At 36.9% G+C, this 23,040-nt stretch overlaps 1 protein-coding gene across 4 annotated transcripts in view; it reads left to right on the top strand.

The window, feature by feature from the left end:
• LOC135213705 (uncharacterized) overlaps positions 1 to 23,040 on the top strand; it is a 215,365-nt gene that overhangs the window by 151,653 nt on the left and 40,672 nt on the right. For all 4 annotated transcript variants that reach the window (XM_064247810.1, XM_064247811.1, XM_064247813.1 and 1 more), the window contains exon 2: positions 1,591 to 1,797. In XM_064247810.1, the coding sequence (XP_064103880.1) occupies positions 1,591 to 1,797 (207 nt within the window). The remainder of the gene's footprint in view (positions 1 to 1,590; positions 1,798 to 23,040) is intronic.

Raw genomic sequence — 23,040 nt, 5'->3', positions numbered from 1 at the left:
GAAGGGGAGATTTTGGTCAGCGTAAAACACGGTTCGCAAAACAAAAATGACCTTGTCTGTTCTATTCGACTTTTCGACTTTTGTCGTTCGTCCTTTACCCATTTGATAGACATTACGTGATTGACGGAGATCTTATTAAATGATTCCGTAACATCAGCATTATAGTTGCAGGTCTTCCTATTACGGCTTATTTTTACCCCTCTGTCACAATGACATACATTCACGCAGTTTAACCTGTAAGGCAGATGACGCGCGAAGCTTCAAGTTGAAACATCAAAGGGTTAATTAACTAGGTATCTCGGAACTCTCTGCTAAATAAACGTTATCGTTCATTGCATTTCAAATAGTCTTCCAACATCAAATGCTTGTAATATGATAAACGATACAAAGTGAAATGATATCCTTTATAGTGGAGGTGAGAAGTCATAGTTTAACTAAGCCTGGTATTCTAGAAAACCATGGAATTTGGTGCTGAAATCATGAAATTTGATTAAATTATGATGCTATAATTAAAAAATTTAAATGTGAATTTATGATAATTAAAAAATATATATATGGGATAAAACTTAAAGAAGTAAGGTTTTATCTGGCGAAAGAATTTTTCTTATATCTTTAGTACTTTTGGAGATATAAGTATTTGAAGAGTTTCAGGGCCCGGGCCATTCTGGGATAGGTTGGGCCGGGCTGTGCCGGGATGGGTTGGGCCGGGCTGTGCCGGGATGGGTTGGGCCGGGCCGGGCCGGGATGGGATGGGCCGGGCCACCAGAAATGAGCCCGTTACCAGTGAAGACTTAGCTTCGCTCTTAATCAGATGCAGTTCATTGCTTTGGGTGAAGAAACTCTAAATTCCCCATAGTTTTTTTTTTTATATCCTTCTGTAAATGTTAGTGTTTCTGCAAGGGAAGCTCTTGAAGTGTAGAATGTCCATAAAATAGGATTACTTTATTTTATCTCTGGAATGCTTTTCAAGGTTAAATGTTGTCTATGTTTGTTCACGATTAACTTCTACGTAGTACTGTGCAAGTTCTCTCTCTCTCTCCTCTCTCTCATGTACGTACACATACATATATGTATGCATTTTATGTGTATATAGTGAGTGTGTGTATGTAAAATATAATAGACAGGGACACAATATGAGAGAGAGAGAGAGAGAGAGAGAGAGAGAGAGAGAGAGAGAGAGAGAGAGAGAGAAAGTAAGTGTTCTAGGAAATAGATAATTGTTAAAAAATTATTTATTTCTTTTTTCTTAACAATTATCTATTTCCTACTGTTAAGAAATGGTTAATTGTTAAGAAATAACTTGTCAAGAAATAGATAATTATTGAGAAGTAAGTAATTGTCAGGAAATAGGTAATTGTTAATAGATAATTAATAGATAGATAATTGTCAAGAAATAAATAATAATTAAGAAATAGTTAATTGTCAAGAGATTGGTAATTAAGAAGTAGGTGATTGTCAAGAAATGGGCAATTGTCAAGCAATAGATAATTAAAAAATAGTTGTCAAGAAATAACTAATTGTTATGAATATAACCAGCCAAATCATGCCTCCAACACTGACCTAATATTTTTTATTTTTCTGGCATTGCAGCAACTCAGTTCTGGGTACGTGTACATGCCCGGCTGGGAGGGGCCCCGCGACTCCAGTACAGACGGCGATGACCTGGACGACCTGGGCAGTGACTACCTAGATGCCCGGCCGGGCGTCATCCCCCCTCCTTCAGGTATCGTCTTCGAGGGCGAGGCTGTCATCATCAATGGCAGGAGCAACCTCCAGAGACAACCCAAAACCAAAAAGGTAAGGATTGCTCTAGAACGGGCGCACCGGTTTCGATGGCTGTTTGGTTTTGGGTGTTGGGGATTTCTCCAGAGCGGATGGACAGAGTTAAATTATCTGTTTTGGTGGGGATTGCTCCAGAACGGACGGATTGGTTTCGATGGCTGTTTGGTTTTGGTTATTGGGGATTGCTCCAGAATGGTTGGAGCGATTTTTTTTTTTTTTTTTTTTTTTTTTTTTTTTTTTTTTTTTTTTTTTTTTTTTTTTTTTTTTTTTTTTTTTACAGAACGGGCGGACGGATTTCGATGGTTTTGGTTGTTGGGGATTTCTCCTGAACGGATGGATGGACTTCGATGGCCGTTTATTTTTGTTTGTTGGGGATTTATCCTGAACGGATGGGCCGATTTCGATAGCCAATTTTTAGTTTGTTTGTTGAGGATATCTCCAGAAAGGATGGCCGGATCTCGATGGCTTGTTTGTTGATGATTTTTCAAGAGCGGACGGACGGGTTTCGATAGCTGTTTGGTTTTGTTTTGTTTGTTGAGGATTTCTCCAGAACGGATGAACGGATTTCGATGACTTGTTTGTTTATGATTTCTCCAGAACGGACGGACGGCTTTCGATGGCTTTTTTTAGTTGTTTGTTGAGGATTTCGATGGCTGTAGTTTGAGAGGTTACTTTTCCCTGCTATATAGATTTGACGTCTTTTGTCGTCTTGGAAACCGTCTTGTTTGTTATTTTCACGGTTTTAGTTACTGATATTCGTATATTAAAAAAATAAAAAAGATACTATTTTGATAACTGCTAATCATATACCAGAGGTCCTACGCCTCTCACGTCATCCCTAACCACCACTTCCAAACTGCAACCTCTCCTACCCCCCACAGCTTCCTCTCTCTCTCTCTCTCTCTCTCTCTCTGTCTCTCTCTCTCTCTCTCTCTCTCTCTCTCTCTCTTCTAAAGGTAGTCAAATCTTCCAACCAACCCCACAAATCAAATTCTCTCTCTCTCTCTCTCTCTCTCTCTCTCTCTCTCTCTCTCTCTCTCTCTCTCTCTCTCTCTAAATACCAACTCATTTTTCCCAAGGATCCTACATATAGATTTTCCCTCTATCTCCTGTCTCTGTCAGTTACTTGTCGTGTGTGTTCCAGTCGTACTACTCTTAAGAGGTTCATGAAGAAAGATGGTTTGTCTGTTCAGATTCTGTCCGTTATAGTGCACTTTTCTTCATTATTATTATTATTGATATTATTAGTACACCGAATTGTGTAATTATTGTCCCCACATCCATGGATTCTATACAAAACTCACAATAACTAAAGAGACAAGTCTTCATATTGACTGAAAAAGCATACCCCCCAAAAAAATTTATATATATATATATATATATATATATATATATATATATATATATATATATATATAGAAAAGTAAAAAATAAAAAATAAAAAAAAAGTTTACAGTAGTCGCCATGATTAGTAGTGACCTTGTGACCTTGGTTACGACCTCCATTAAAACCTGTGCCCTCGAAGCCATTCATGTTTCACAAAACAAACATTCTGTTGGTTAGGGAGGGGGGGAGGGGGAGGGTGGTAAACTTTTCTGTCATCAGCATGAACCATATTGGTGGTGTCTGCAGCATTTCAGTTTGGCATACCTTTTATAAAGGACTCAAATATTAGGAGTATTAATGGAAGTATAGAAATATATGATATGTATATGTGTGTTATATATATATATTATATATATATATATATATATTATTCATTATAATATATATAGTATATATAAACAAATTATAAAAACCCTATAGATATAATATATATATTAGGATATCTATATCTATATATATATATATATATATATATATATATATATATATATTATATATATATATTATTTGTATGTGTATATTTCACACAACGTACATAATATTTTTAAGAAACAGAACTATAATTTTTAGCAGGTTTTATGGTTACTTCTTATTTACTACGTAAGGACTCTCTCTCTCTCTCTCTCTCTCTCTCTCTCTCTCTCTCTCTCTCTCTCGTCACACAGACCTAGTTTCTTAGTAGGTTGAGTGGCTGCTGTGTCTTCGTTCACGAAGCAGTGTCGTTGTTTTGGGGTAGAACAGCTTTGTTGTTTGGGTGTTGTTGCTCTGTTGTTGCCTGGAAATCTCCTGGCCTTTGTTGTGTGATCCGGGGAAATGGAGAAAGTCACGACAAATTTTGAATGGTACGCCCGTTTCCCAATCTGTTCCTTCTTCCTTAAGGTCGAAGTCTTGGTTGGAACAAATGGGATCGTCGACCTTATGGTACAATCGAGATTGGTGAATGTGGGTCCAGAATTAGTTACGTTCGGGTGAGGATTGAGGAATGAACGGATTTGGCATTCTTTGTGAGAGAGAGAGAGAGAGAGAGAGAGAGAGTCTAGTTTTAAAGATAAATGAAAGCTTCCTCGTAGTTTTAGTGAATGGAAATGCTGCGCTACTTTACAGACTCGTCCTATAGTATTTTTTTTTTGTCTTCGCGTTGAAGCTGGTGATATCAATTGAATATATTTACCCATGAATATTAAAACAGTATAGAAATAATTTACTAGGATTTATGATGCTGTGGTCCGAATTTGTACATGTTACTAACTGAATAAGTTAGGAATTCTTTTAAAGGGAAGTGAAGCAATAGGAATATTTGGAAATCAAATAGACTGGAATTACATACCAAAGGAAGTGTGCACATTATTGTATTATGATCTGAATTTCTTTACTGTCAATAATAATAATAATAATAATAATAATAATAATAATAATAATAATAATAATAATAATAATGCTACAGCCTTCCTACCTAATGATAATAGTAATAAATGGAAGCATATAGCAAGAGTGTGAGAAATGAAACCTTAGGGGAACTGTATCGGCACGTCCTCTGAGTAACTGGGAGAACCTAGTGGTTGAGAACGACGAGGTTAGTGGAGATCTGTGAAAGTGAAAACACGGGGTAGATGTCATTGGCGGCAGTTCACAGAAATATTTGCATCAGTACTTCTAGAATGAGGATGTATATATACCCTTACTCTTTGCCTCCTTTTACTGTACCCCCGTTCATATTCTCTTTCTACCATGTCACTTTCACTTACTGCGATTGCAGTCATTTTCGACTCACTAGGCCTGACCATTCATGAGATACTTTTGTGTCACGAGTGAGAGTATGACCAAGAATTTATATTGTTTTATTTTTATCTTCAGTGGAGCCAGCTGCCAGACTCAGTTAGGAGAACGAAAACGAAATTGATAAGTCTCTCTCTCTCTCTCTCTCTCTCTCTCTCTCTCTCTCTCTCTCTCTCTTCTATCTCTCTCTCTCTCTCTTGTGAATATCCTAACTTGATGCATTCGGGAAAAAAGAAAATGCCAAAAGCATGCAAACTGGTGTAAGGTTTGGTATAGCATAGTCAATCCACAAAACCTAATCAGAAAATGTGCTGCATGCAACATTCCGACCCATCCACAGTGTGCTGAGGTAATACAAGATTTGAGAAAAGATACAAGAATTTTTTGTTCAACATGTCTATCATGGATAGACAATGTTATTAAATCAAGGATTGAATGTACAAATAGTTGAGGATGAAGAAGAATAGGAAGAGGAAGAAGAGAAGAGAAGAAGAGGAAAACGGAAGAGAAGTAAACAAAATGAAATGACAAGAAAAAATAAGGAAAACAAAGGAACAAGATAAAAGTATGGATGCAGAGATACGTCATTGATACTACATATGAGGCAATAAGCCAGCATACCTACGAAGAAATAAATTACGATATGACAACAGAAAAGCAAATCCCGAAGAGGCTCTACCCAGATCTACACAATGACGGGAAAGAGGAAAAAATAGACAAGAAAGACAAAATCTGCAACCTTTTGAAAAGAGGGAATTGCAGATTTGGAGAAAGATGTTACTACAAACATCCTAAGATATGTCAAAACTATGAAATATATGGTAAATGTGCATACTTAGATGGATATGGGGGATGATTGCAGAGATCTGCATCCAAAAATATGTAAAAAAAACCTAAAAGAAGGAAAAGGATGTAAGTTCGACAAAAAATGCAAATATATGCACCCTGTAGTCATGAATCATAATCAAATAAATAACCAACCAAGTAATAAAATCCAAAATAAGAAAGAAAAAACAAATAAAGAGAGAAATCAAGATATCAGGTAAAAGAGAAAAGCAAAACCACCATGAGATATGCAGAGGTGTCAGCAAAAAATTTCAAAGCATCAGCTCCGAAATTCTACTCAAGAGATAATAACTGTATTTATTTTGCAAGAGGATATTGCAGAAACGGAGAAAATTGCAGATTCAGACACAAAATGAATAATTATGATGAAGGAAGATCAAATATTATGGAAAAGTTGGATTTTTTAATGTCAGAATTTCTGGAAATGAAAAAAAGAACAACATACCAGAACAGGAAAGAGACATGGGAAAATCCTTATTACTACCATTATTAAATGAAGGAGAAAACACGCAAACCATCATAGTGATGAATGCGCAGGGTTTAGTTACGAGTAACTCGAAAAAGAAAAATAGAGTACTTAGAAGAACTAACCCAAAATGAAAAGAAAATAGATATAATGAATATAAGTGAAACCTGGTATTCCAAGAGACTGGAATGATGATCAAATAAAAGGGTTCCAAACTTATAGATCAGATAGAAAAAATAGGAATCAAGGGGGAACCGCAATATATGGGAAAGACAAAAAACAAGGAAAAATATATGAGAAATATAGTAACTCAGAATGTGAACTAATAGCGGTAGAATTTGAATCTGAAAAATTGATGAACATAGTAATATATAGACCTCCTAATACTAAAGAGTTTGACTTAATAATTGAAAAATTGGATGATATATGTAGAAATCACAAGGACTGGACTATTCTCCTATCTGGTGACTTCAACTTTCTTTCGTAGAATGGAAAGAACGAATAGGAGATTGTGGTTGTACTTATACATATAAAAAAGAGAGTAATAGTAGTGCAGAAGATAAGAGGCAATTTGAAAAGCTATTATATATGCTACTAGAATACAACATTCAACAAATAAATCACCTGCCAACAAGAAAGGAAAATACTTTAGACCTAGTATTTGTGAACGAGATGAATTATGTTAAAGAAATAATAGTTTATAATGCGAGTATTTCAGACCATAATGTCATAGAATTAACAGTTCATTCCAAAGCAAGTGAAAATAGAGATAAGCAAGAAATGAAAAAGTGGGAAGGATATGGAAAATACAACTTCTACAGTAAAAATATAAAATGGTCAGAAATTAATGAAGAATTAAACAAAGATTGGGATAACATTTTCGTAAGTGATGACAAAAGGGTAAATACGGAGATATTATATAAAATATTGGAGAAAATAGTGGAAAAATATATACCGAAGAAGAAAAGTAAACATCATTCATGCATACCAAGAGACAGAAGGATCTTGTTCCAGAAAATCAGAAAGTGGAAAAAAGGTCTTGCAAAAGAAAAAAAATGCATGGAAAGTTATAGAACTAAAAAGTAAGATAGAAAATGCAGAACAAAAGATTATACAATCAAAAGAAAATGAAAAACGGGACTTGGAAGAAAAAACCCTACTAAATATCAAGCAAAACCCCAAACTATTATACTCATATGCGAAGAAGATGAATAAAAGAAGAATAGAAATAGGCCCTCTGAGAATTGAGGGGAGATTAACCGAATGAAAAAAAGGAAAGGTTGGCAAACATACTGGCAGAAAACGATATAAGATGAGAATTCACCCCTAGAAATAGATAATGAAGATAATGATATAGAAGTAGGGAAGAAAATAGTGAATATTTAGCTGACATAGAAATTAATGAAGCTGATATTGTGCAGGCAATAATGAAATTAAAAATGGAGCTGCTGCAGGGCCGGATGGAGTCCCTGCTATTTTGTTAAAGAAAGTAGTTCATTCTATCGCAAAGCCACTTGCAATATTATTAAGACAAAGTGTAGATACAGGCAAGATTTATGATGAGCACCAATTAGCATATATCACCCCTACTTTCAAAAGTGGATCAAGACTAGAGGCAAGTAATTATAGGCCTGTGAGTCTAACATCACATATTATGAAAGTGTATGAAAGGGTAATGAAGAAAAATATTATGAAACATTTAATAAAAAATAATTTGTTTAATATAGGACAACACGGTTTCGTACCCGGAAAAAGTACACAAACCCAACTGTTAGTCCACCGTGAGAACATATTCAAAAATATGAAAAGCGGAATGAAACAAAATAATGTGGTCTATCTAGACTTTGCAAAAGCTTTTGACAAAGTAGACCATAATATATTAGCAAAGAAAATTAGAAAACACAATATCGTAGATAAAGTAGGAAGATGGTTAAAAGAATTTTTACACAACAGAAAACAGATAGTTATTGCAAACGATGAGAAATCGGATGAAACCAAGGTAATATCCGGTGTGCCACAAGGTACGGTGCTAGCTGCAATATTGTTTGTTATTATGATTGAAGACTAGACAGTAATGTTAAGGATTCGGTAGTGAGTAGTTTCGCTGAGGACACAAGAATAAGTAGAGAAATTACTTGTGATGAAGATAGGAACGCTCTACAAAGAGACCTTAACAAAGTATATGATTGGGCAGAGGTAAATAGGATGGTATTTAACTCTGATAAATTTGAATCAATAAATTATGGAGACAGAGAAGGAAAGCTATATGCATATAGGGGACCTAATAATGAGACAATCACAAATAAGGAAGCAGTTAAAGACCTTGGTGTGATGATGAATAGGAACATGTTATGCAATGATCAAATAGCAATTCTGTTGGCAAAATGTAAAGCAAAATGGGAATGTTGTTACGGCACTTCAAACAAGAAAGCTGAACACATTGATTATGCTTTATAAAACATATGTTCGTAAGTCCACTTGAATATTGCAATATGATATGGTACCCACACTATCAAAAGGATATTGCACAAATAGAGAGTGTACAAAGGTCCTTTACAGCTAGAATAGAAGAAGTTAAGGACCTAGACTACTGGGAAAGACTACAATCCTTTAAAAATTATATAGTCTAGAAAGGAGAAAGAGAACGCTACATGATAATTCAGGCATGGAAACAGATAGAAGGGGAATAACAGAAAATATCATGGAACTAAAAATATCAGAAGAGCAAGCAGAGGTTGATTAATAGTGCCCAAAACTATACCAGGAAAATAGGAAAGCACACAGGACATTAATCCACTACGCACCAGCATCGATAATGCAGCGTCTATTCAATGCGTTGCCAGCTCATCTGAGGAATATATCAGGAGTGAGCGTAGATGTGTTTAAGAATAAGCTCGACAAATATCTAAACTGCATCCCAGACCATCCAAGATTGGAAGATGCAAAATATACCGGAAGATGTTACTAGCAACTCTCTGGTAGACATTAGAGCGCCTCACACTGAGGGACCTGGGGCAACCCGAACGAACTGTAAGGTCTGTAAGGTAAGGTAAAGGTAAGGTCTCTCTCATACGTACACACACACACACACACACACACACACACACATATATATATATATATATATATATATATATATATATATTATATATGTGAGTGTGTGTGTATGTGTGTATGCCTGTTTTACATGTATACACACACACACACACACTAAAATTAACAATAGTATAGACGTTCAGTTCATTCAGGAATCAGTCAAATCTCATCACGCCATAAAGTACTGTTACTCATTTTCTCTCTCCCATGAATTTGGCGAGGAAACTTTCGCAGAGAGAGAGAGAGAGAGAGAGAGAGAGGAGGAGAGAGAAGAGAGACGAGAGAGAGTAGCAGAGAGTTAGAGAGAGAGAGAGAGAGAGCGCGTCTACTACCGGAGAAACATGAGCTGTACACGATGAACACTGGGTGTAAGGTCCCACACTATCTCGTGTACCGGTGGTGGAAAGTAAAAGTGATTAAGTCGAGCACGTGTATACCGCCATGTTCAATGTTCTTCACGTCGACGTTTTCTCCCGGTTATTGTGTGTGTGTGTGTGTAGAGAGAGAGAGAGAGAGAGAGAGAGAAACTATTATTTTTGGAGGAGAGTGAGAGAGAAACTATCCTCTAATTTTGGAGAAAGAGAGAAAAACTATTTTATTTTTGGAGAGAAAGAAACTATATTTTGATTTTGGAGAGAGAGAGAGAGAGAGAGAGAGAGAGAGAGAGAGATTTTGGTGGGTGGCGCACGTGGAGTATTAAAAAGAGAATGAAAATCCAGAAATACCATCTTCATCCTGGTATTCCAAGCTCCAGAAATATTTTACGAATTTAAAACTGAAATTATGAAGGTCTCATCTTCTCTTCGTCTCTCTCTCTCTTCATCTCTCTCTCTCGTTTATAAGCACGCCTCGAGTGATCATTTCCAAGCCGTCCACGCTTAGATATCACCTCGCAATAATCTGAAACGATTATCAGCTTTTCCGTGCGACTACCTAATCCCATTTACTAATCCTGTTTCCGCGATTAGATCTTTCTATTCACATCGTTGGCCATTTCGTAGAGTGACCCAATCGGCCGTCATTGCACCATGGGAAAAAAAAATATCGCATTGCATCTCAAGCGATCTCTCCATGATATAACGACTGCGCATTCTACACGTGCCAGACGAATAATCATCTTCACTGCGGTTAGCTAATCTTATGATTAGCTGTGAGATTGGCTAATCGTCTTAGGTGTGGTCATCACATTGTGACAGACTATTAAGTAGATCATCCTCTTGCTTTACGCTGATATTAGTCTGGGTTAGGTAGAGGGTTACGCCATAGTTTGCTCCATATTAAAGGGGAATAATAGCGAATGCGAGCTCGAATAGGTTGACGACATCGTTATGACAGGTGGCCTGTGACCAGACAGATTCCCATCGCCTACCCACCTCCCTTTTACTTTACAACTTTAATTTTTATATTGTGGTTGGCGATTTGCCTTTATACAGTATATTCTTGGCTTTCACGCTGCTCCAGTCATTGTTTTTTAAACATTTTTTTTTTTATAAATTAAATATGGTCAGTTCAGTCGATGAGGACTTTCAAAGCGAGCCGGCTCTTATGTAATATTTCAATAAGTATATCTCCCTCCCTCTCTCTCTCTCTCTGTATATGTATATATATATAATATATTATAATATTATATATAATTATGTATGTATGTATATTATATAGTTAATATATATATATTATATATATATAGAGATATATACAATGATATATATATACCTATAATATATATATATATAATCGAAGAAGCCAGCTTCCAGCTTTCTAGTTAATTTTTACTTATAAATTTAATCTCTCTACACCTTCTACTGCTATACCAATAATAATACGGATATATTTCTCTACTCCGAATACCACTGTGATGAAGAATATTCCGTAACGTCAGTAAACAAAGGCTTCATTGCCATTTTGCCCGTCGGCTATGTATACTACTACAACAGCACATTGTTTTTATTTTTTTTTTATCGAAGCGAAAGGCGTATATATATCCCCGACAGCTGTTTAGGAAAGGAAAAGTGAAAATAAAAGCACTGAATGAACCGAGGAGAGATGCTCTCTCTCTCTCTCTCTCTCTCTCTCTCTCTCTCTCTCTCTCTCTCTCTCTCTCTCTCCAAAATTAAAATATAGTTTGTCGTTGCCTCGCTCTTTCTCTCTCCAAAATTAAAATATAGTTTGTCGTTGCCTCTCTCTCTCTCTCTCTCTCTCTCTCTCTCTCTCTCTCTCTCTCTCTCTCTCTCTCTCCAAGCAACGCGCGTCGGGACACAACGCATTTGTTTTTGGGGCGGTCGATCTCGGACCACTTGTATACACAAGGAAGAAGTGCTCAGTGATTTTGGTTGTCGGCCACGTTTACATTGTTTGTTTGTGGCTTTCTCACTTTGGATTTCATTGTTTGGCGTCGCAGTGAGAGCGGGCCAGGGACGTCAACATATTTTGTATTTGTATAAAATGTTATTTAGGTTTTAATTATTTTATATAATTGCAGATGTAATGAAGGATATGCCATTTTTATTAGCTTTATTTTCATATTATTCAGATTACTTTTGTCTTTTATGAATCGAAATCCGTAAATGTTCGTTGTATACTGTTTCAAACCTGACTTCCGTAGTGGGGAAGGAAGGGTTGTGCCGTCGGTGGACCTCATGCGGTGCACTGTAGGTATACTTTAAGTTCTTTGCAGCGTGCCTTCGGCCACTATAACTGTAACCCCTTTCATTCCTTTTACCTCCGTTCATATTCTCTTTCTTCCAATTGGTTCATAGCGCACTGCTTTGAGGTTGTCCTCCTGTTACGCTTTTCAAACCTTTCTACTCAAAGTTTCCCTTTCAGCACTGAATGATCTCATAGGTCCCAGCGCTTAGCCTTTGGCATGTATTCTATGTTCTGGTCTATTCTACAGTGCCTGACAAGTAGAAGCAGGGAGTTACCTTAGGAAATTGTTCAAGCATTCTTGGATTAGCGGTAGTTCACACACACTATAGTAGATTCACATCACCCGTGCATTTGATGTCTAGGCCAGTCCCTTACGACGCTCCTGATTGGCTGCTGATAAGCCAATCACGGGGCTGGAAACTCTCAGTCTCTCTCTCGAGAGAGTTCACATGGGCAGGATGTATGTTCCACCTCTCCTGAGAGAGATTGAGAGTTTCCAGCCCTGTGATTGGCTTATCAACAGCCAATCAGGAGCGTCTTAAGGGACTGGCCTAGACGTCAGATGCACGGTTGATGTGAATCTACTATAGTAAACACCCGCGGGCCTACGCGAGCGCGCACAGACGCGCGCATTGTCGCGTCTCTTCTCTCAGGCTAATTCCGTTATGTTGAGCAATGAAATTGATACGCAGTTGAGTTAGGGTGTTGGCGTTGCGTATAATATTCCCTCTTGTCTCTCGTTCGCTTTCTCAGCTCGCGTTGGTTGGGAGGTTATGTGATTGCGTCCAATTGCTCTCTCTCTCTCTCTCTCTCTCTCTCTCTCTCTCTCTCTCTCTCTCTCTCTGTGATTCGCGTGAAATCTTTTAACTATAGCTAGTATGCTTTCCAGCCCTCTCTCTCTCTCTCTCTCTCTCTCACTTTGAATCTTTATCTGTAGTTCGAGTGCTCTCTCTCTCTCCTCTCTCTCTCTCTCGTCTCTCTCCTCTCCTCAATAGACTTTAGTTACTTTCGGCCCCCCTCCTCTTCTCTCTGTCTCTTCTCTCAACTCTCTCTCTCTCTCTCTCTCTCTCTCTCTCTCTCAAAATAAACTTTATTCTTACCCCCTTTTCTGCCACCTCTCTCTCTCTGTCTGTATCTCTCTCTCTCTCTTGGTCTGCTCTATCTCTCAATTTAACTTTATTTACTTTCAACTCTCTCTCTCTCTCTCTCTCTCTCTCTCTCTCTCTCTCTCTCTCTCTCTCTCTCTCAAAAAGAGACTTCGAACTACTGCCATAGGAAGATAAATTAGTATTTTTACATTGATGAAAATAAAAAAAACTTAAAATTAGTATTATAGAAATTGGAATAGCATCTCAAAAGTACCATGTGCTTGCTGTATTATTTATTATGATTATTATTATTATTATTATTACTCTTGTAATTATTATTATTATTATTACTCAAAAAATCTTCCTGTGATTGAAAGCAGCTTTATTAAAATGTAAAGCAATAACGCTTGACTTATTTATATAATATAATGATGATACATTATATATATATATAATAATAATAATAATAATAATAATAATATAATAATTATAATATTTATTTATATACAAGAGATCAACCATTTACTTATTTATATAACTAGTAAATGGTTTATCTCTTGCTTATAAATTCTGTTTATATTATTATTATTATTATTATTATTATTATTATTATTATTATTATTATTATTATTATTATTATTATTATTGCTGCAAAACAAGCTCCCTGTGATTAAAAGCATCTTTATAAAAATGTAAAGCAATAACGCCTGACCATAAAGTTCGTACTTATAGAACCTCGCTAACGAGAAGGGTTAGCAACAATGGAGAATTGACAGACTTACGCACCACCCACAGTTGAAAGAAACCCGGCGGGGAAAAAATTAATGTATTTATAGTAGTGTGAAGACAATGGGACAGAAGCTTAGAATGGAGGTGTTGAAGGAATAGCTCCATTGAAAAGGCCATTGAGAGACAATGGCAGGAAACGCGACGTTCGTTAGATTTTCTATGTTTTAGCAGTCGTCGGAATGCGACTGTTTATGTCTCTTTCCACGTTGCTTGTGTTTGCTGGAAAGAGGTCGTGAGTGAATCTCTCTCTCTCTCTCTCTCTGCTCTCTCTCTCTCTCTCTCTGTATATATATTATATAATATATATATATATATTATAATATATATTTATATATATATACACATATATTTATTATATTTTTTTTTATATATATATATATATCTATATATATATATATATATAATATATACACGTATAGTATGTATTAAAAAATCACAGGAAATGCAGGTGACTTCATTGTCTAAGCGAATACCACAGGAAAATGATAGTAAGACACTTAACACCAAGCGCTTTCGCCTTTATTCAGGCATTGTCGAGGCAAAAAAAAAAGAAAAAAAAAAGAAAAAAAAGAAAAAAAGAAAAAGAAAAATTGCCTGAATAAAGGCGAAAACACTTTGGTATTGACTATCTTACTGTCATTTTTTCCTGTGGCAATCAAATTAATAAATTAAAAATATATAATATCTTATAATAGATTTATATATGTATATTTATTTATTTGGTGGGGGAATTAAATTCCGTGGAAAAATTTAAAACGTTGAGACAATTTAGGTTTGTTCTTATGGATACATCTTTTTTAGTTTAAAGCAGTAATCGTAATGATATTAATTATAATAAAGTAATATTGAAAAAAAAAATAGCGGAATCTTGCAGTCGGAAATAGTCCATGGAACAGGTGTCCGCGTGTCGCTCATGAACGCCGGGTACGTCCCGTGTTGCTTAGGCGACCGTCTTTTATTTCTGATTATTGGAGTCTCAAATTTCGGCAGCTGGTCTTTCCATCCATCCTTTCTTCTTCCTTCCATCCTTCCTTCCTTCCTTCCTTCCGCACCGACCCCTATATCTAGAGTTTGTTTTGCAACGGGCTCTTGCGATGAATGTGCTCGATAATGGCGTCACCGCGTGTTGGTTCCCACGTCAGTCATCTTATTGAGATTAATGAGCAAATATGTATTCTCGCAATTTGGCGTCGCTTCGTTCTCTTTCCGGTAATGTTGCGCAGAAGAATATCCCGAGATTGCGTATTGCGCAGCGATTGGAGGCAAGTCTTTCAAATCGCAAGTCTTTCACGTTCAACCAATTTTATACTCAACGTGGTTCGGAAGTCTCGTAAAGCCGTTGGTCCCGTTGCTGAATAACCACTGGTTCCATGCAACGTAAAAACGCCATACAAACAAACAAATTTTATAGTCGATATGCTTAAGAAAGATGGCTGCTTTAACCCAGGTAGGTTTGTTTTCCTAAAAATTTTAGACGGCGTCATTATTTACGTCAAAATTAGTTGTTTAATATTGATGATTATTTCTCGAGGGAGAAATGGTTGAAGTTATAACTGTTATAAGACATCCTCTTCAAAGAAGAAAGTGGGCGGGGGTGGGGGGTGGGGGGGGGGGGGGGGGTGGGGGGGGGGAGCTCCCATTAGAAGGTATTCTGCCCTATTCAATAATTTGGGACGTGTATTAGAAACGTTCTCTCTCTCTCTCTCTCTCTCTCTCTCTCTCTCTTTCGTTTTATCGGTGAAATGAGAATTGTACCGGTCTAGGAATGTCAGATTACTCTGAGGTGAATAGAAATAATTATGTTAACTAAAAAATTTTGTTTTAGTTCTTCCATTTGTCATTTGTTCTTTTTCTCATTAAGATATCCTTGGACTGCCTGATTTTCGTGCCGATTCTAAGCGATGATAGAAGGTCCCACCAACTTGCTTTTCGGTCAGTGTTTATATTATTATTATTATTATTATTATATAATTATTATGATTTATGTTATTTTTATAGAAGACACTTTTAGGCAAATGCTGTTAAAAAGAATGGCAGAATTAAACGAGTTGATTTTATATATTGTATTTTTTTCTATTTTTCTTACAATTCGCTTCTCAGGATCAGCGATGTTTCTGAGTCACTGGCCAGTATTCATATTGGGAATTTTCAAAAAATGATAAATGCCGAAAGTAATCTTTTATTTTATTATAACAGGATATATCAGGTCCAGGTCAAGCACTGACGACGACCCCTGCTTGACCTGGACCTGAGATCCTGTTCTAATACAATAAAAGATTATCTTCAGCATTTATAATTTTTGGAAAATTCCCAATATGAATACTGGCCAGTTACTCAGAAACATCGCTGAGCCTGAGAAGCGAATTGTTAGAAAAATAGAAAAAAAAAACTATATAAAATCCACTCGCTTAATTCTGTCCTCTTTAGCAGTATTTATGTTGTTATTATTTAGAAGGCGAGCCCTATTCATATGAAACAAGCCCGGGCCATTGTCTTGATATTCAAGCTTCCAAAGAATATTAAGGTGTTCATTAGAAGGAAGTACCTGAAGGTTATAGGAAATATCACCAATTTCAAAATAATCTTCTCTATCATCATCTTTTCCCAGCTGAGGTCGCTGTTTGTTATTGGTCTTCACCATCATCTGCGATCATGCATCATATTCTCCTTCTTCCATCTCGCTATCCACCCTCCTCTAACACTTGTTTCATAGTGCAGCTGCTTTGAGGTTTTCTTCCTGTTACACATTTTTCAAACATTTTACTGTCAATATCCGTTTCAGCGCTGAATGACCTCATAGGTCCCAGACCTTGGCCTTTGGCCTAAATTCTTTATTACATATTCAGTTCATATCTATCAAAATTCGTCAGTTGCAGAGCAGGAATATATATATATATATTATATATATATATATATATATATATATATATATATATATATATATATATATATAATTAAATACACATACATGTACACTGTGTATATATACACATATAAATAAACATTACATATACAGAAAGGTTGAAGGTCTTGTCACAACTGAACGCGAGGGTATTTATCCAATCCGAATAAAAGTAGATGCGATACCAAATACCCAGTCCTAAAAATATACGAATTGAAATCATTCAAAACCAGACTTAGTACCAACCTACATATGCGTTCTCATCGGGTTTCTTTCGCAACGTTGCTGCTGGAATTTTTTTAATAATAGTGAAATTATATGTCGTGCTCGCGTAACTTGATCACATTGCCCATAATAATTTTGAGCCAAGTTCTGTTGACGTATTTAGTATAATACTCACAGGGGCGGGGTACTGGTGATACTGTAGCTGTAAGATGGGTGGTGACACTTCCAGCGAAGTAGAGTATGAAGCGCATTAGTCATTTCTGATGCGTTTATTGATAACGTAACCATATCGTGATATAGATATAAAATTTTATATGTATTTCGTAGTTGACGAGTTGCTATGGGGATCATCATGTAGTACCTTAGCTTCTTCAGTAGGAATAGAATATTGAGAGAGAGAGAGAGAGAGAGAGGAGGATTTTTCTCTTACAGTTAAGCATTTGACGTTAGATGGTAAATTTCACGAGAGAGAGAGAGAGAGAGAGAGAGAGAGAGAGAGAGAGAGAGAGAGAGAGAGAGAGAGAGAGGGAGAGAAGCAGAGGAGAGGAAGGAGAGAGAGTTTTTCTCTTACATTTAAGCATTTGACGTTAAATGGTAAATTTCGAGAGAGAGAGAGAGAGAGAGAGAGAGAGAGAGAGAGAGAGAGAATTTTTGTCTTACAGTCGCTGCAAGCGTTTGACGAAGAATCACGACTTCATATTACTTTAAATGGCAAAGAGAGAGAGAGATTACGGGGTGTGAATGAATTTCATTTCGACAACAGCGGCGACGTTTCAAAGTTCCCGAAACTTCGACACTTCCTTCCAATCCGATTTGTGACGTCATCACGAAAAAGTTTGTAGGGGGGGCTACGGCGTCTCTGAAAACGGGTTTCATGATTTGCATGTGGACCCCTCTCTGTCTATAGAGAGTGTATCTTGGGGTAATCCGATTTGAGAGAGAGAGAGAGAGAGAGAGAGAGAGAGAGAGAGAGAGAGAGAGAGAGAGAGAGAGTGTTTTAGGTATGCCAAACAGTTGCTATGTGGAAAGTCATCAAACTGTCGCCTTTTTCTTTATGCACAATTCATCAGCCTCCTCGTTGCCACTGCCCCCCCCCCTCCCCCACAATTACTGAGATTTATCCTCTTATTCCAGCCCCTCTTTCTCTCTCTACCCCCCTCCTCCCCCTTCCATTCCTAGGACCTCTTTTAAATGTTCGCAGTTCCTCCTTTGTTCCCTTTCCCCTCCATTTCGGAAGCGGCCTTTGGAATTAGAGACAGACGCATTACGATTTCATTCGCTTTTCTCTTCCCCGGTGATAGGATTGGAGTCTCTCTCTCTCTCTCTCTCTCTCTCTCTCTCTCTCTCTCTCTCTCTCTCTCTCTCTGAATCATTCGGAATCGTTATCTTGTAATTAAGGTGCTCTCTCTCGCTCTCCTAGGATAGCCTAATAAGTCTTTGAGACATCCTAATCCTTGTAACTATCTCTCTCTCTCTCTCTCTCTCTCTCTCTCTCTCTCTCTCTCTCTCTCTCTCTCTCTCTCTCTCCACGGAGAAGTGAAAGCCCACCTTTTTTTTCTCTCTCCATTTCAACGTCTTCATCGTGGGCGTAGGCTGTCTTTAGCAGATAACGTATACGGTAATCATGGGCGTGTGGGCGTCATGGTAAACGTAGCCTATATAAGTGAGAAATTGTGGGCGAGGTGTGTCAAAATCACCGGTGTACCGTATTAGATGACGTTTGACCGTTATTTTCAATAAGTCCCCGTATAACTGTAAAGGTCTTCCGTAGATGTGTTGCTGAATTAATACCTGGTAGCGTTTATACGGCCATAGTTGTGTGACGACAGCTTCGTGCGTCCGATCAATCAATAGTAGGTCGTTCGGAATCGTCGTATAATGAGGTTGAATTGCAACATGTAGTCTGTGCAACTATTGAGTTACTTTGAATGTTATTATTATTAATTATTATATGCATGAAGAAGACCTTCGTTAACACAATTTTTATTGAAAATAATGGCTATTTCAGCTGCGTTTATTTTGTGTAGAAGTTAATCTATTCTCTTTATTACTGGCTTTTATTCTGTACCCAAGAGTACAGAAACTTCTATACAAAATAAGCCCCAAGCCTGTATATTCGTTAATTTTGATATGAACATGACCGTTATGTTACGTATTATGTGATCATCGTCTTTATTGTTATAGTTTGTATTTTATGAATGATTCTTTCCTCCATAATGAAATGGTAACTTTGTTATGGAAGGACCGTCATCTATTTCAGGAAGTCTGTCCGTTTGCACAGTTTCTGTCCGCCCTCAGATCTTAAAAACTAATGTGGCTAGAGGGCTGCAAATTGGTATGTTGGTCATCCACCTTCCAACTATTTAACATGCCAAATTGCAGCCCTCTAGCCCCAGTAGTTTTTATTGTATTGAACGTTAAAGTTAGTATGATCGCGCGTCTGGCAACGCTAGGGTGCCAACAACATATGCCACCACCTGGCCGTGACTGAATGTTTCATGTTTTGCTGCTGGGATTTTCATGGGCCGTGGCTGAGAGCTTCATACAGCATTATACGCTGTACCGAAAACTCCACTGCGCCTAAGGAACTTCGGAGCATTTTTTCCACTTCGTTAATATTGATGTTGTCTTAAATTATAGCTTGACAATTGTCTCGAAACTTTTCTCGAATTATATATCATTCTGTGTGGAATCACAAATGTCCACGTCTCTCAATACGCCTAAGCCATCTCTCTCTCTCTCTCTCTCTCTCTCTCTCTCTCTCGTAATGGGACCAGTCATTCATATCGTCAGAACGATGTGCTGAGAAGTCTGGGTTCTTTTCGGGACTGCTAGGTTGGAAACTGAATATATATTGAAAACGTCTGGTAGGAATAATCATAGGGTTTGCCAGAGAGAGAGAGAGAGAGAGAGAGGAGAGAGAGAGAGCCTCCCCCAGTACCACTCTTATAAATTCACAATTTGACTGAAGAAGATTTAGAGAGAAAACAGAAAATGATCACATTCTTAATAACAAATTCCCAACCGACTGTGAGAGAGAGAGAGAGAGAGAGAGAGAGAGAGAGAGAGAGAGAGAGAGAGAGAGAGAGAGAGAAAGTACCGTCTTCCTTGTAAATCACAACTGATTTAGAAAAAGAAAACAGAAAATAATCACATTCTTAATAACAAATTCCAACCGACTGAGAGAGAGAGAGAGAGAGAGAGAGAGAGAGAGAGAAGAGAGAGAGAGAGCAGTTGCGGAAGTATGCTATGGGGCTTTTAACTTTTGTTTATTGTATTAGTTTTTTTTTTCCGTGCGTGCGTCATTTCCTTGTATGTTTTCCTAACGAACCCATTAGTCTAGTACTAAAACTCTTTTTGAGATTTATATTTAAAGGAAGATTTCCTACTAAGTTTCTTAAAGATTTCTTTTGTTCTTTTGTGATTTTATTTGAAGAAATCTTCGGACCCCGAGGGGGGAGTGCTTAATGGAACCACTCTCGCGGCTTGAAGCGAAACTTTGTGATTCACTCCTTAGGCCTACCGCGTCCTACGAGACCAATTGAATAATGTCATTAGCACTGCACTTCTCTGGAGTACTTGTTTTTTCTTTTCTTTTCTTTTCATGGGGATTTTTTTTTAAAGAGGGTTATTTTTAACGTAGGGTGAGGTTCATTTGAGAGGGTCTGTTAATATACTGTTGAATAGAATTTGAATTTATTATTAGTACTGGACTTATTTGCTTATTGTCGTTTTATTTTTTGTTGTATAAGTTAGTGTTGTTTTAGGTTTTTCAGTTTTTTCTGTTTTGTTTTGTTTTTTGTTTGGAGAGGTATTTGCCATTCTGTTATTTTGAACGTTATATATGTATATATATACATGTATAGTACACACAAACATATACACTCCAACACACACAACACCACCACAACCACACACACCCCCACACATATATATATATATATATATATATATATAATATATATATATATACGATATGACGTATTAATTGTCACAAAAAGTTCCCTCTCTCTCTCTCCTCTCTTCTCTCTCTCTCTCTCTCTCTCTCTCTCTCTCTCTAACGCCGGTCAGTGCTCACATCCGATACAAGATTTGCATAACGTATCAATGATCACTTTTAATATATAAAGAAAAAAAAGCAATGTGTACTGTTTCCTTACCTCAGGAGAAAGTGTGGGAATGAGAGCGCTTTTGTAACCCCAAGTCTGACTAGAGCCAGCTACAAGGAAGTGGTTGGCAGTGCATATTCATTGGGAAATTTGTGCAATGTTCCCGTCGGCCACTAACCAGGCTTCACGCGTCGTTTGTGCTGTTGTGGAGGATGGGCGGCCTGGGACCTTTTATTAGCTTTCTGTAAAAGAAGAAGGCCGTTTAGATGGCTTTGTCTGTCAGTCCGCCCTCAAATCTGAAAAACTACTGAGGCTAGAGGGCTGCAAATTGGTACGTTGATCGTCCACCCTCCTGTCATCAAACATACCAAATTGCAGCCCTCTAGCCTCAGTAGTTTTTATTTTATTTAAGGTTAAAGTTAGCCATGATCGTGCGTCTGGCACGGCTCAGGTGCCATTGCACCACCGGACCGTGGCAGAATGTTTCATGGGCCGCGGTTGGGAGTTTTATACACTATTATTATGCGCTGTACGGAAAACTTGATTGCGCCGTAAAACTTTTTTTTTTCTCTTTTTCTTCAAGATATGATTGAGGTTTAGATTCTCCTACCCTTTTTTGTGTGAATTTTGCCAGAATTTTGTCTGAGAGAGAGAGAGAGAGAGAGAGAGAGAGAGAGAGAGAGATGCTTCTTGCAAGATGGGCGAGTGGCCCATTCGTGACAAGCTGTACGCCCAATACGCGAGCGGTCGATATGGGCGTAGTATGGGGCGTGAGCGTTAAAGTTCTCGTGTTTTGATGACGTCACATGGAGTGGAAAGCCGAGTCAGCGATTGCGTCATTTTTATGTCTTTCATTTTTACACGTGTTATTTTTATAGATATTTCTTTATTATGTTTCATTTGTATGTAATTCATTTTTATACATTTTTTTTTTTCAATACATTCCGTTAGATATCCAGTTTCAATGAGGTCCTGTTAGTAAATATAATTCATCGTGTCTCTCTCTCTCTCTCTCTCTCTCTCTCTCTCTCTTTGAGTGTGTGTGTGATTGAAATCAGCCATAGCCAATCAGCCAATCGTTCTGGGAATATTTTTAGGGGAAGAGAACCTCTTCACTTTCTTTGATTGAAGGACATGTCGTCAACAAACGCCTTTGCTGTTGTTCAAATGCACATGGTCTTAGTAGCGTGATACGTGAGTCTCTTAACTGTAGTTATTGCAAGTGATTTTAGCACTCGTCCGAATTTTGATTGGCATTGAGTATTCCTGTTGGCAGATTTGTCATCCTTCATCATTGTGAGCTTAGTGGTATGGTGTTACTTTGTTTTACAAATGTCCTTTAATCTTATTCATATAGTGTGTGTATAATATATATATATATATATATAATATATATACATACGTATATATATATATATATATATATATATATGTATATGTGTGTGTGTGTATAATTATGCTTTTCTGCATTTTATAAGCTTGTAGTATGTACTTGTGCATAGTTGCAAGTATGCGTATACATATACACATATATACGTATGCATATAATGCATTTCTCCATTGTATAAACTTGCGTGTGCTTAGTTGCTAGTATGCATATACACATATATACATATAATTATTCATTTCTGAATTGTATAAGCTTGCATGTACATGTGCCTAGTTGCAAGTATATACACACACACACACCCACACACACATATATATATATATATATACATACACACATACATATATATATATATATATATATATATATATATATATATATATATATATATATATATATAGTATAAATATATATATATATATATTTATATATATATATATATATATATATATATATATATATATATATATATATATATATATATATGCATATAATTTTGCATTTCTGCATTGTATAAGCATGCATGAACGTGCGCATAG

This window comes from Macrobrachium nipponense, chromosome 43 (genome assembly GCF_015104395.2).
Source record: "Macrobrachium nipponense isolate FS-2020 chromosome 43, ASM1510439v2, whole genome shotgun sequence".
In the NCBI taxonomy this organism is placed as follows: Eukaryota; Metazoa; Arthropoda; class Malacostraca; order Decapoda; family Palaemonidae; genus Macrobrachium; species Macrobrachium nipponense.
This window is presented reverse-complemented; position numbering and strand designations above follow the sequence as displayed.